This window comes from Eschrichtius robustus, chromosome 15 (genome assembly GCF_028021215.1).
Source record: "Eschrichtius robustus isolate mEscRob2 chromosome 15, mEscRob2.pri, whole genome shotgun sequence".
Taxonomy (NCBI): Eukaryota; Metazoa; Chordata; class Mammalia; order Artiodactyla; family Eschrichtiidae; genus Eschrichtius; species Eschrichtius robustus.
The window spans coordinates 85,088,630-85,104,188 of NC_090838.1; the positions used below are offsets into that span (position 1 = coordinate 85,088,630).

The 15,559-nt window shown below is 41.4% G+C and overlaps 1 protein-coding gene across 1 annotated transcript in view; it reads right to left on the reverse strand.

Moving 5' to 3' along the window:
- Positions 1 to 15,559, reverse strand: part of ACOXL (acyl-CoA oxidase like) — a 369,695-nt gene that overhangs the window by 23,376 nt on the left and 330,760 nt on the right. The window contains 1 exon segment of the mRNA XM_068564616.1: positions 10,350 to 10,451. Coding sequence (XP_068420717.1) covers positions 10,350 to 10,451 — 102 coding nt within the window.

The following is a 15,559-nucleotide window of genomic DNA, read 5'->3' on the forward strand; positions in this document are numbered from 1 at the left end:
CATTTACAATCACACCAAAAAGAATAAAATACCTGAGAATAAACTTAACCAAGAAGGTAAAATATGTATACTCTGAAAACTATAGAACATTGATGATGGAATTTGAAAATGATAAAAAGAAATGGAAAGATATCTGAGTTCTTGGATTAGAAGAATTAATATTGTAAAATTTCCATACTACCCAAAGCAATCTGGATTTAATTCAACCCTTATCAAAATAATCATGACATTTTTCACTAAACTAGAATAAATAATCCTAAAATTTATATCAGACCACAAAAGACCCCAAATTGCCAAAGCAATCTTGAGGAAAAAAAAAACAAAACACAGAGCTGGAGGTATCATGCTCCCTGACTTCAGACTGTACTATGAAGCTACAGTAATCAAAAAAGCATGGTACTGGCACAAAGCAGACAGATCAATGAACGGAAGAGAGAGCCCAGAAATAAACCCATACACTTATGGTCAATTAATCTATGACAAAGAAGGTAAGAATATACAATGGAGAAAAGACAGTCTCTTCAATAAGTGGTGCCGAGAAAACTGGACAGCTACATGTAAAAGAATGAGATTAGAGCATATCCTCACACCACATACAAAAATAAACTCAAATGAATTAAAGACCTAAATGTAAGACCTGAAACCACAAAACTTCTAGAAGAGAATAGAGGCAGAATACTCTTTGACATAAATTGTAGCAATATTTTTTTGGATCTGTCTCCTAAGGCAAAAGAAATAGAAGCAAAAATAAGCAAATGGGACCTAATTAAACTTAAGAGTTTTGCACAGTAAAAGAAACCATCAACAAAATGAAAAGGCAACCTACTGAACGGGAGAAAATATTTGCAAATACTATGATGGACAAGGGGTTAATATTCAACATATATGAACAGCTCACACAACTCAATATCAAAAAAACAAAGAAACTAATTAAAAAATGGACAGAAGACCTGAACAGACATTTTTCCAAAGAAGATATACAGACGGTCAACGGGCACATGAAAATATGCGCACCATCACTAGTCATCAGAGAAATGCAAATCAAAACCATAACGAGATAGCACCTCACACCTGTTAAAATGGCTATCATCAAAACGTCTACGAATAACAAACGTTGACGAGGATGTGAAGAAAAGGGAAACCTAGTATGCTGTTGGTGGAGTTGTGAATTGGTGCAGCCACTATGGAAAACAGTACAGAGGTTCCTCAAAAAACTAAAAATAGAACTACCATATGATCCAGCAATCCCACTGCTGGGTATATATCTGAAGAAAATGAAAACACTAATTTGAAAAGACTCATGCACCTCAATGTTCATAGCAGCATTATTTACAATAGCCAAGATATGGAAGCAGCCTAAGTGTCCATCAACAGATGAATGGATAAAGAAGAGATGGTATATATACATAATGGAATACTACTCAGCCATAAAAAGAACGAAAATCTGTCATTTGCAACAACCTGGATAGACCTAGAAAGTATTATGCTCAGTGAAATAAATGCAAGACAGAGAAAGACAAATACTCTATATTATCACTTATGTGTGGAATCTAAAAAATAGAATGAATGTATATAACAAAACAAAAACAGACTCACAGATATGGAGAAGAACTAGTGTTTACCAATGGGGAGTGGGAAGGAGGTAGGGGAGAGTTAGTGGTATGTGATTAAGAGACACAAACTACTATGTATAAAAAATAAGCATCAGGATATAGTGTACAGCACAGGGAAATATAGCCATTTTTTATAATAACTTTAAATGGAGTATAATCTATAAAGATATTGAATCACTATGTCATACACCTGAAACTAATATAATATTGTAAATCAACTATACTTCAATTTAAAAATGGAAAGGAAATGCAATGACCAATATAAAAATTCAGTGGATAGTCTCAACACCAGAATGGAGGAGACAGAGGAAAACATTAGCGAACTGGAAGATAGAATGATAGAAATTACTGAATCTGAACAATGGAGAGAAAATAGACTGAAAAAAAAAAAGAACAGAGGCTCAGGGTCCTGTGTGGTTATAACAAAAGATCTAACTTAAATGTCATCAGAGTTCTTGTGAGAAAAGAAGAGAAAAGAAAGAGGGCAGGGCTGAAAAGTACATAATGAAATGACTGGGAACTCCCCATTTTGGCAAAAGACAAAAACCAACAAATTCAAAACGTTGACTGAAACTCAACCAGGGTATATTCAAAGAAATACACATCACGGCACATCATCATTAAACTTCTGAAAACTAAAGAAAAACATCCTTGAAAACAGAGAGAGAAAAATGATGATTTATTCATAAGGGAAAAATGATTTTAATGACAGCAGATTCTCATTAGGAACTATGAAGGCCAGAAATGCTTTCAGGTGCTGAAAAAAAGAACTCTCAACCCAGAATCCTATATCCAATGAAACCATGTCATTATTTTCAGATGACATGTTTGTCTGTACAGAATATTCTAGGAATCTACAAGAACTCCTAGAATTAATATGTAAGTTCAGCAAGGTTGTAGAATATAAAATCAACATATGAAGAATCAATTGTATTTCCATATACTAGCAATGGACATGTGGACACTTGAAATCAAATATGCAATACCATTTACAATCACTCAAAAAAAGGAAATAATTAGGTGTAAGTCTAACAAAACGTGTACAGGTCTTGTATGCTGAAAACTACAATATGCTGATGAAAGAAATCAGAAGAGATCTATATAAATGGAGAGGCATACCATATTCATAGATTAGAAGATTCAGTGTAGTATTGATCTCATTCCTCCAAAAAGCAATATACAGGTTTAATAATTCCTATCAAAATCCCAGAAAGATTTTTTTGTAGATATAGACAAGATTATTCTAATATTTACATGGAAAGGAAAAGAATTAGAATAGCTAAAACAATTTTGAAAAAGAATAAAGTGGGAGGAATCAACCTACCACATTTCAAGTTTATGTAACTAACGTAATCAAGACTGACCATGTGGTATTGGCAGAGAAATAGGTACATAGATCCATGTATCAAAATGGAGAATGCAGAAATAGAATGACACAAATATGCCCAACTGATTTTAGACAAAGGTGTTAAAGCAATTCAATGGAGAAAAGATAACCTTTCAAGAAACTGCTATTAAGGAAATTGGACATCTATAGGCCAAAAAAAAAAAAAAGAAAAAGAAAATCTTGGGACTTCCCTGGTGGCACGGTGGTTAAGAATCTGCCTGCCAGTGCAGGGGACACGGGTTCAAGCCCTGGTCCGGGAGGATCCCACATGCCGTGGAGCAACTAAGCCCATGCACCACAACTACCGAACCTGCGCTCTAGAGCCCATGAGCCACAACTACTGAGCCCACATGCCTAGAGCCCTGCTCTGCAACAAGAGAAGCCACCTCAATGAGAAGCCCGCGCACCACAGCGAAGAGTAGCCCCCGCTAGCTGCAACTAGAGAAAGCCCGCACACAGTAACAAATACCCAACACAGTCAAAAAGGAAAATTAAAAAATAAATAAATAAATAAAAAGGGGAAAAAAAAAAGCACATGAGGAACCCTTGTGGTGAAGAAAACACTCTGTATCTGTGCTGTATCAATGTCAAAATCCTGGGTGTGATATTGTATTATAGTTCTGCCAGTAATTTCACTGGGGAAGACTAGGTAAAGGGACATGAAATCTCTCTGTATTATTTCTTACAGCTGCATGTGAATTTATTATTCTCTCAAAATAAAAAGTTCAATTAAAAAATAAACCCCCCATAATTGTAGTCAGATGTCTCTCAGGTTAGGTTTTAACAAAGGGATTTAATAAACACAATAGATGGGCTTCCCTGGTGGCGCAGTGGTTGAGAGTCTGCCTGCCAATGCAGGGGACACGGGTTCGAGCCCTGGTCTGGGAAGATCCCACATGCCGCGGAGCGACTAGGCCCGTGAGCCACAACTGCTGAGCCTGCGCGTCTGGAGCCTGTGCTCCGCAACAAGAGAGGCCGCGATAGTGAGAGGCCCGCGCACCGCGATGAAGAGTGGCCCCCACTTGCCGCAACTAGAGAAAGCCCTCGCACAGAAACGAAGACCCAACACAGCCATAAATGAATGAATAAATAAATAAATAAATAAAAATAAAAAAAAGAATAAAGGCAAAATGAAATCTTTAAAAAAAAAACACACAATAGAGAGTTCTTTTCTCTTTTTTCTTTGTATTCTTTTTAGACGGAGCATGATGCAGAGATACAAAGAGTAAGTATATATCAGCTTGCTGGATTATCACAAAATGAACACATACACGTAGCCATCACCCAGATTAAGAAATGGAACACCTGTATAAGACACCTTGCCAAAAGTCACACACTTGAGCTGGCTATTTTTTCTTACCTTGTCTCAGCAGTAGCCAATTTGGTGAACTGAATTAATGCCTGGTGGTTCAAGGCCAAAATTTGTGATGTGAATGACCAGCTGTCCAAGGAAGGAGGAGACAGAAGAATTTGGGTTTTCTATAGACCAATGGGTGCTCACAAGTGAGTCCTGTCCCTTCTCTGTCCCTTAAAATGGGGCCACCCCTACTAGCTGTCTTTGTATGGTTTACCAAGTACCAAGTTCTCTGAGTCCCCCAGAGGAAGGAAGAAGTGGGACAGGACAGAGCGGTATCTAGTCTCCAAAATCAAAGGAGAAGGGCAATTTACCATGAGAAAAAGAAAAATTACGAATACATTTTATTTTATTAAAAGTATTTATTTCTAGCTAGATTAGTAATTTCTACCAAAGTGGATGTACTAGGCATCATTTCTGTTTCAAGTTCAGTAATTCATTTAATTTTTATTATTATGGAATAATAATAAACCCCCCCTCGTCCTAACTGTGACTGAGGTCTGCTCTGTCTGTTTGACTCAGCTGAATTCCACCTCCTCGAAGGTCTTTTTTTTGTGTGTAACACAACTACTCTTAGGAACAAATTCCACTGACAGGAAATTCTCACTGTGCATCCAATAGTGAGGGGTAGGACCCCAATTACCCAGCACTTCAAGTATCTCCCCAAGGGGCCCAGGACAATACAGTTGCCAGAAGAACTCAGAGGCTGGAGCTCAACAAAACAAGTTGCTCTATCCTGTGGTTATAACAAGTTATCCTTGAATGAATGAAACGGGATGAGCCTGGCTCTCCCAGATACACAAAGCTGTACTGTGAGGCAAAGCACAAGGGTCGACCAGATGGCTGCCACGCAGAACCAGGATTGCAGGGGTGGTGACCTCAGGGTCCATTTTACCGGCCAAAGTGAAGAAACACATCTCACTTGTATTTTCTTAACCTCAGTTGAATGGCCTGCATTTATAGGTTCAACAATGTATTTTATGCCACTGAAGAGCAGGCTTGGGCCACAGGTAAAGGGGAGGGGGGAGGGAAAAGAGAGTTTTTCCCTTTTCTTAGTGGTACTCTGTTGGGACTGATATTTTTCTTGTCTCTCTGGTTTGAGGGTTTCTGGCTCTTGGAAAAGAAGGTGGACCAGGATACACTCGTATTTTGTTTCCTGCCATCTCCTGGAAGTGAACCAGGGGTCCTACAATAGTGAAAGGAAGTTAAAACCAGTTCTGGGGGTGCTTTCAAAACAAAGAGGATTTTAAAATTTGACTCAATTGCATTCCACGTAACACCACTTCATTGTGATGTCACATTTTAATGACACCCCCCTGGCTTCTAGGCCAAGGATCCATCGTTAGGAGCTGTCCCTCTCCACCCTGATGGAATGGGTGCTTGTGGTTACCCACCACACCAGCCTGGAGGACACAGCCAAGCATTCTCAAAAGCTCATCAGTTGCTTGTAGCCAAGTCAGATGGACCTTACTGGGTGGGAAGGATGGGGGTTGGGGAACCAGCGATATTTTCTCAAATTCCTTACAAAGAAAGAGTCTTTAGGTAGTAGGTGAGGCCAAGGGACGGAGAAGCCCCACTTCCCTTTCCCAACCCAATGGATGTTTGCAACATCTTCTGCCTAAAACCTCAGTTTGTGTTGCATTTGATTCCAGTATCTGAACATCTGTTAAGCTACCTTGATCCAGGTGTTTGGGGAAAGGGAAATAGAAGGATAAGAAATCTGAGCGGCCATTTAAAATCTGAGCGGCAGCACGGAAGACAGCCAACACAGCATTTGTAGGAAGTGGAAGGCGCGTGCACCATTTCTAAGCCTCGTGGGTATGAGCATGGGGTACGTGTTCTTGAAGTTAAAATTTGAGGAGAAAAAGGGCTAATATCCCAACACCATCCTTCCATCTTGGAACTCTCCCCCAGGTTTTCTTCCTATTCTGTTTCTTCCAACCCAAGTCTCTATGCCACAGGGCAATGACTGCATTTATACTGTACACTTAATTCAAAATAGTAAATAAGTGTCATCCATCCTCTAAATTCAAAGGAGCCCCGTAGCGTCCTGGCTTTGGGGTCTGGTGTCTGCCACACTTCTGCACATTCTTACTATAAGCCCATTTCCTAAGGATAAATCAATGTGTTAGTGGCTACATTGACACAGGACTATCAATACTTGAATGACCCATCAACATCGGGCTTGAATGTTTTTCCTCCTTAATGAATCAACTATTTGATTGACTAAACTGAGGCTGAAACCCAAACCTTAGTGGTTGTTTTAGACTTGAGCAAATACAGCAGAAGAGCCAAGATCACTTGCCATCAACAGGCTACCCCTGGCCTCCCTGCTGCAGCTGGGTCTCCCGGCAGTTCTCACTCAGGGAGGAAAAGGATTCCTTTCGCTGGGGCAGATTAAGAATATTAGGGGCTGGGCCCACCCCTGTGTCCACTTGCTGGTGAGGGTACAAAACAGGACTTGGGCTGGTGCTGGTGAATCTGAGCTTCACCCTAACACACCAAAATGCAAACGGCCAGTCTAGAGGCATGGGAGAAGGACTCAGATGGGAAAAGGTGCCAGTCATCTGCTGCTCCAACAGAAACAGTGCTCCCAGGAAGGAACTGGCCGGTCACGACTCAATCCGGACATCAAGGCAACATCTGGGTGAAGGAGTAACAGCTGTGGGTATAATGTGATCAAATATTGTGCAGGTGGCGTGACTGCTTGGCCATGGTCATGATCAGTATTTATTTTCTCCCTTCCTGAATGAGTGTCTGGTTTTTAACACGGTTACTCTTACAGGCAGCTTCCCATGCCCTCTGGGAGGTGGAGAGGAGTGGCCCTCCGTGCTGCTGTGCTGGGTTACACAGCCCTCCCTCACTTCCCTGCAGGTCCTTTAAAACCCGCATTCTCACATGGTTCCATGATTTGGGCTCAGGGCAGGAAACAGAACCTGATTCAACATTTTGCTAAGTATTATTTTCACCACGCTGAATAGGGTCTTTTTTGATCTGCAACCCACAGCTGGTCCGTGGTTCTCTTGATCCACACAGACTGAAGAGCTTCCTCCCCTGTGGATTTCCTAGTGTGAGCTGACCGCACATCTACATGTACTTGCTTCTCTGTATGTCACCAAGAGTCACCGTTCCAATACCGGTGGGCACTGACAGAGCCGGACAGCTGTGCCAGGGAGTTCAGGGAGCAAGCACTCCAATGAGAAAAATGAGCCAGCCCTAAAACTTAGTTGACTTTGGGGCTTCCCTGGTGGCACAGTGGTTAAGAATCCGCCTGCCAAGGCGGGGGACACGGGTTGGGGCCCCGGTCCGGGAAGATCCCACATGCCGCGGAGCAACTAAGCCCATGAGCCACAACTACTGAGCCCTCGTGCCACAACTACTGAAGCCTGCGCACCTAGAGCCCGTGCTCCACAACAAGAGAAGCCACCGCAATGAGAAGCCTGTGTGCCGCAACGAAGGGTAGCCCCCGCTCACTGCAACTAGAGAAAGCCTGCATGTAGCAATGAAGACCCAATGCAGCCAAAAATAAAAAATAAATAAAATAAATAAAAATTTTAAAAAAGAACCTTAGTTGACTTTAAGGGCTGGTATAAAATAAGGTAGAGGACTCAGGGCCAAATATTCATTTCCATTAAAATACATCATTTTAAAAAGCTGAAGTTTTCGCTTGGTTTTGTCTTGTTTTAAGCAACGTGAAGTTGGTTTTGGTGGAGATACGCAATTAGTAACTTAGGTTATTTTGAAAGATTTTCCTCCTTAAAATGAGCCTCAGCTGATAGTTCCTCCTTAATGCTGATAATTATCTAAAGCAAAACAAATGTCTAGGTCAATGAAGACTGAAACAGGATAATTCCTGGACACTAAATTTTCCAAGAACAAAGCACACAATTGTTCTATACACACCCCTGCAAAAGTTCTTAATGGAAAGGGCACAGAGACCTTTTACTTGGGGGCCTTGTTATGATGGAGCCCCAGAGGCACCACCACTAGACTGCCTTTGAGCCAAGGTCTCACAATGAGGGCGCAAAGGTGGAGCCACCCCACCCTACAGTTCAGGTCTGGGGTCACTGGAACAGCAGGGAAGCTGAGTCCAGAAGTACCTTTCCCTCTCACTACATCAGCTGCAAGTCAGCCTCAGACTCCCCGTCCCTAAAGTAGATTAGCAGCTCTTCACACTAAAGCGTGCTTGTGGGGATTACACAGGATCATGAATGCTTGTGGGGATTACACAGGATCATGAATGCGGACCAGCTCTGTCAGTACTGAAGCTCCAGACAAAAGAAAGCACTTAGTTATCACAGCCAGGAAGGGCTTGGGAGATGGGCTTGCATTTTAAAAGAAATTGCTGCCCTTATTTGAACTCTCTGAGTCTTCCAGAAAACCTCAAACGCTGAATTTGGTGGAGGGTGGGTCTCAAGCTAAGAGTCCCTTCAGATGCCTTGCAAGGGGAAGAAGATACCTTCAATTTGCCCTTCATATTAATCTTACAAATCATTTTCCAAGGACGATGACTAGCACACATCCAGGACATCTTGAGCACTGAGCCCCAGGGGACACCATGTGGAGCAGAAAAACCATCTAGTGGAGCCCTGTCTAGACGGCAGAATCATGGGAAATGAGAAATGGTTGTTGTTTTAAGCCACTAAGTTTTGGGGTTTTTTGTTACATAGCAATAGATAACCGAAGTTTTTGTTTGTTGTTTTTTTTAAATTAATTTATTTATTTTTGGGTATGTTGGGTCTTGGTTTCTGTGCGAGGGCTTTCTCTAGTTGCGGAGAGCGGGGGGCCACTCTTCTTCGCGGTGCGCGGGCCTCTCACTGTCGCGGCCTCTCTTGATGCGGAGCACAGGCTCCAGACGCGCAGGCTCAGTAGTTGTGGCTCACGGGCCTAGTCGCTCCGCGGCATGTGGGATCCTCCCAGACCAGGGCTCGAACCCGTGTCCCCTGCATTGGCAGGAAGACTCTCAACCACTGCGCCACCAGGGAAGCCCTGAAGTATTTTTAGACATGCTTTTTGTCATAATCGCTGCCTCCTAAAAAGGAAGAAGATTCTTCAAGTTTCTTCCGAGCCCATTATACTCTTGCTCCGGCAGGCTTCTCCAGGTTTGTCTATCACTTAAGACTTCAACCAAACTGGTCTTTTCACTGTTTCTTAACATGTCTGTCCTAAGTACTCCCATTTCTATGATTTTGCTCACTTCACCAACCCCATCTGAAGGCTCAATTGCATTTCCCCCTCCTCAGTTGAACCACCACCTCCACTTTGAATTTTCCCCTCTTCCAGGTCTAGCAAAGAACGCCATTAATTCCTAATTGACTTCTGTCCTCTGAACTTATTCTTGTGGCCAAGTTCATTGAAAAGGTCCACTCCCTCGTGTTGTTATTTGTGTTATTTGAAGGCAGTTTCGTGTCCCCAGATATAATGAGCTCCCCTGAATGCAGAGACTGAGGATATACCTGTCTGTGTTTCAGCATCTAACAGGGGGCCTGGAAGAGAGAGGGAACCCAGAAAATGTGTTGTATAGATGATGATGCTGTTTGATAGTCTTTTTCTAAAGCAGCATCGTGGTGATGATTCACTGGCTCTATCTTCATTTTCAGGCGCTCTGTGGCTGTCACACTGAATTCCCATTGCAACCACTGACAAAAATACCACCAGGTCTTTTTTCTAAATATAAAGTATGAGTTAATAGGCTTTCGTAAGAAGTAAGAAAATGAAAAACACTTCGTACCTCTTTTTTTTTTTGCCAGCACTTTTGATTTCTTCCTCTCCTTTACACGTGAGAAGTTCATACACGGTGAATCACTTCCCTGTCACTTAAACTCTGAAGTGTAATACGATCACGGTAGGCAATGAAAACATGTATGTGAAGTCTCAGAGGCACAAAAATTCGTGAGTGGAAACCGATAAACGATTGGCAGGACTGTTTTCTAAGAAAGCAAAGAGCCGACAGCTGAGGCACGAAGGGTTTCTTCTGCACCCCAGGGATTCTTACCTGACGCCTAATCTTCATGCTGGCCAGGGGAGTCAAATATTTATGTTCTAGATACCAGGCTCGCTCCTGGAACACCAGTTTGGTTCCATATAGCAGACAAAACTAAGGGGTGGGAGAAGAGGAGAGAAATGGAAAAATATGTTAGAAAATGCAGAATCTAAGGAGGCGAATGAGAAATAGCGTAATATTACATTTCATAAAATCATAGAAGTTAATACATACTTAATGTAAATGGTCATATTTTGTTTTTTTTCATTTTTATTTTATATTGGAGTACAGTTGATTAACAATGATGTGTTAGTTACAGGTGTTTTATATTTTGAAACCACTCTATGGAGAAATTTAAAGCATATGTAAAATTAGAAAAAATAGCATAACCAACTTCCATGTCTCCATCCCCCCAGTTCAACAAATATTAACTCACAGCCAGTCTTGCTTCATCTACAATCTCATCTAATTCTTCCCCACCCCAGGTTACTTAGAATCAAAGTCCACTCATAATATATTTTTAAAAATAAATGTAATATTTCTCTTTGCTTTCTTTCTCGATTCGTGAAAGACTATTCTAAATGCACATTCTGAATAGTATCATCTTGATATTTTCCATTGAGCATGGTTTGATTAGACTTTCATAAAAATAGCATTCCTCACTTGCATTTTGTTTCAATACGTTTTTCCTATCACGTTTCTGAAACCTACACGCAGACCTCCGTCATGACATCAGTGGCATCCAGCAATAATAGATGAGTTTTCCTGTATCAACAAGTAACTTTTAAGTTAACTATTCTTTAGCATTTCATATTTAATAATTCCAAAATTATACAAACATAGAGGGAATAGTATAAGGTACCTCCATGTCTGTGTCATCCAGCTTTAATAGCTATCAACTCATAGCCAATCTTGTTTTATCTCTACTCCCACCTGTTCCCCCCTTTCCATACTATTGTGAGGCAAAGTTCAATTGTTATCATCTCTAGGTTTGGAGGGAAGAGAGCTATGTCGATCCTGGAAGAGACAGCTATGTTGACAGGGTCCCCTTAGAGGAGCCTTCAGCCAAGGAACACAGAAACCCCAAGGTGATCCCACAAGAAGGCAGGCAGGGGGCAGGGATATCCCAACCTCATTCTCCTCCCCATCTCCAGTCTCTAGCTGGGGCTTCCTGTTCTCAGAACCTAACTGGATCCAGAGGGCAAGGATTCCTCTGATGCAAGTTACGTAGATCAATTTCCTGGGCCCAGAGCAGGGTGGAGAAGGGTGGAGAGTAGAGCTGGAAAAGCAAAGGGAGGATGTCTGGCACAAATCCCATCTCTAACACCCCCGACAGGTGGTCATCCAGCCTTAGTCCAGTCCTATCTCAAGTTCAAGTTCACTTGGTCCCACACAGCCCCGACTGCTGACACCATTCCCACGTTTCATCCCAGAGGGCTGCCTTTAACCGGTGTCACACTGCGCTGCCTGGCTATGTCTGCTCTGCCCTTCTGTCGACTCCTGACTTGTCCTCCTGTTGACAGTCTGTGGTTCTTGTGTATCTGATGCTCAGGGCCACTTTTCTGGCTTTGAACTTTTTCTTTTCTCCTTGAACACAGTTCGGACTCTCCTTTGGCTACCCTCTTCTCTTGTCCTGGGAAACAGGCGTCCTGGTTCTTGGTGGCGACCAGAATACCACCTGGAGGTCCAGATACCATCAGCCCAGCCTCAGGTCCTCAAACGGAACCTGAATGTGTTTCCTTTCATGTTTCAGAGATGGGAGCTCAGTGCATGAAGAGGCATCCAGTTCTCCCATCCACTGTTGGAAGAACCACTGCATACTGAACCACTTGTCTACGTGGAATATGAATTTATGGATTGTTAACTCTGTCGGAAAGGGATCTTGTCCTGCTCATCTCTGTATGCCTAGGGTCTGGGAAAAAAGCTGATACACTGTAAGAGATTGGCTGACACCCAATTTCCTGTATACCTCATAGCTCTTAATCCTGTAACTTTTGCTGCCTGAGGAGCAAAGCAGGATTGTATGAAAGTATCCAGATAACAACCCTTAAAAATTTAAAGATAAGTTTCACATCTCTGCTTAGGCGTTCTTTCTTCAGAGGATCAGCCTTCACAGACTGCCATTTTCTCACAACGCAGCTTCCAGCTCTTGTGCCACTTTGGACCTGGTGGCCTCTTCTAAATGCTTAATTCTCTCCTTCAAGGTGTCTCACGGGACTGAACACAGTGTCCAGATGTTTTCTCATCACTGTAGTGTCAGTAGCACCATCGATGTCCTGGTTTGGGACTCTATACTTTTACAAGCAAAGTAAGATGGAATTTGCTTTTATGACAGTCACATGTTTTTTGAAGAAATGAGTGAAAGAATATCATGCAATTTGGTTTACATCAAATGTTTGCTCATCTAACACTCCTACTATGCCTTTTCTCCTATGAACCGTTTTCAACCAACCCATACATACACATACGCATCCCTAAAGGGATGATTTTAAATTTATTCTCTTAAAGTATCATCTTGCTGATATGACTTACCTCAAGTCCCCAAAATCTCTATGAATATTGATTCAATCACCTCATGTGTTTATGTCATTTACAGATTTGTCAGTCCCATCTTTGTCTTTATATCATAGAACTCAACTGATAGGTCTATATCTTTTCAATCAAGTATTTGAGAATCTATTTAATAGATTCTCATCTAACTCATATTTCTCTAGCTTGTACATAAGGATAACCTAAGAGTCTGGAAAGTGCTGTGCAAAATCAAGATACATCAACTTCCCCAGATTTTGTCTTCTAGCAACCTGATTAAGAAAGGAAATAAGGTTAGTTTAGCAAGGCTTAGCCACAGTGAACACAGACATGGTCCTAGTGACCATCTTTTTCTAATCACTCATAAACTATCTTGAATAGCCTTTCCTAGCATTTTAACTTGGATTTATAAATTCTATAGTTTCCCCAATCTATTTTTTCTTTTTTTTCTTTTTTTCAACATGGACACTTGCTCATTTACAGTTTCCTGACATCTCTTTTGTCCTCCTTGGTTTCAAATGTCTCACAACTGTGTCCTTCCCAATTCAGAGAGAAGATGGGGACATTCTAGGAGACAAGTATGTCTGCTTTCTGTTTGCATTTATTAACATCAAAGCTTTCTTCCCCAGACCAGGTGTCTGTCTCTTCAAACTCTGAGTGTAGCTAAAAATAGCCTTCTAAATCTTCATCAGATTATTTGTCAAGCCTCACATTATGGTGGGATTTGACCATCCTGACATTTATTAAAGGTTACCCTTTTGTATTTATCCCTGGACAAGCGTCTTCCCCCCCATCACCATGCTTCTCATTTATATAGCTTCCTTAGACTTATGGCCATCAGAGAGTCCTCTCTACACTTATCTTGGTTTCTTTAAACGTGTCCCAAATTACACCTTTTTTTGGTATCTATTGTATGGTCAGAGTAATATTTTACTGTTTTTCTTACTCTCAAGCCCATGTGCCCCTATGAAATCTCTGCCCATAGAATCATAATAACCAATATTTTTTAAGCACCTACTATGTGCCAGGCACTGCAAGGTATTTTACATTCACCTCATTTAGTCTTCACAATAATCCTGAATGTAGCCATAACTCCTGGACAGAGTAAATGGAGAAGCTATTTGAGGAACTGAAAAATAAATATTGATAGTAGGCAGATTTGGGAAGAAGACTAAAATTCAAAGTACCACCAAACAGGTGATGAGTTTCGTTTTTTTTCCTAGTCCTCAAGCTGTTTGTCCCTGGAGACAGGCGTGCATCAGACCAAGATAAATAAACCCCAGATTCCGGAAGGAGGATGGAAAAGGGAGCCCTGAGGAACCAGAGAGTACCGAGGAGGTCATGGAGACAGGGGGCTTGGGAAAGTAAGCCCATAAAGTTGTTTATGAACTTCTGGGCTCAACCCCAGGTGTACATACACGGATCTAACACACATCAGTACACAAAACACTTTGAGAACTGAACTAGCAAATAGATGAAAATGCAGGTGCCAGACTGGCCACTGTGTGGTGCATACGTGGGACGGAACAGAATAGTACAGCAAAGGCTTTGAAGACTAAACTGACATTGAAACCACAGTGAACAGAAGGTGAGTTGCAACTTGCAGCCCAAACAACCAGATACATTCATTGCTAAAACAAAAATAATAACGTTCTCCATGGGATTTAAACAAGACCCAGGATCTCAAAACATAATATTCAAAATGTCTAGGAAATGGGGGATTCCCTGGTGGTCCAGGGGTTAGGACTCGGCACTTTCACTGCCGAGGGTCCGGGTTCCATCCCTGGTCGGGGAACTAAGATCCTGCAAGGTGTGAGGTGCAAAAACCAAAATGTCCAGGAAATAATTTTTTAAAGTTCAGCATGTGAAGGACAAGGGAAATGTAACTTGCATAGGAAAAGATAATCAACAGACACCAACAGAAAAATGACACAGCTGTTGGAATTATCTAGCAAAAGCCTTGGAACAGCTATTATAAAAATTTTTCAACAAGTGATCACAAACCCTCTTGAAACAAATGGTAAAGTAATAAGTTTCAGCACAGAAATAGAAGATATAAAGGAGAAACAAATGGAAATTTTAGAAGTAAAAATTACAATGATCAAAATAAAAATGGGCTTAACATCAGAATAGGGGAAACAGAGGAGAGTCAGTGAGCTGGAAGACAGAATAACAGAAATTATTTGAACAATAGAGAGAAAATAGACCGAAAAAAAGAACAGAGCCTCAGGGACCTGTGGGACTATGACAAAAGATCTAACCTTCATGTCACTAGAGTCCCGGAAGGAGAAAAGGAAGAAGGCAGGGCTGAAAAAGTACTTGATGACTTAAATTTGGGGAAAAACCCCACAAATACGCAGGTTTCAGAAGCTTGGTGAACCCCAAACACAATAAACACCAAGAAATCCATGTCCAGGCACATCATAATCAAACACCTTGAAACTAAAACAAAGAAAAAATCTTGAAAGCAGCCAGAGAAAAAATGATGCATTACCTCTAGGAGAACAATGATTTGAATGACTGACTTTCTTATCAGAAACCATGGAGGCTAGAAAGAAGTGGAATAACATTTTTTAAGCACTTAAAAAGTATCAACCCAGGATTCTGTATTGAGTAAAAATATCCTTCAGGAGTGAAGATGAAATAAAGATATTGTCAGATGAAGAAAAACTGGGAGGAATTGTTGCCAGGAG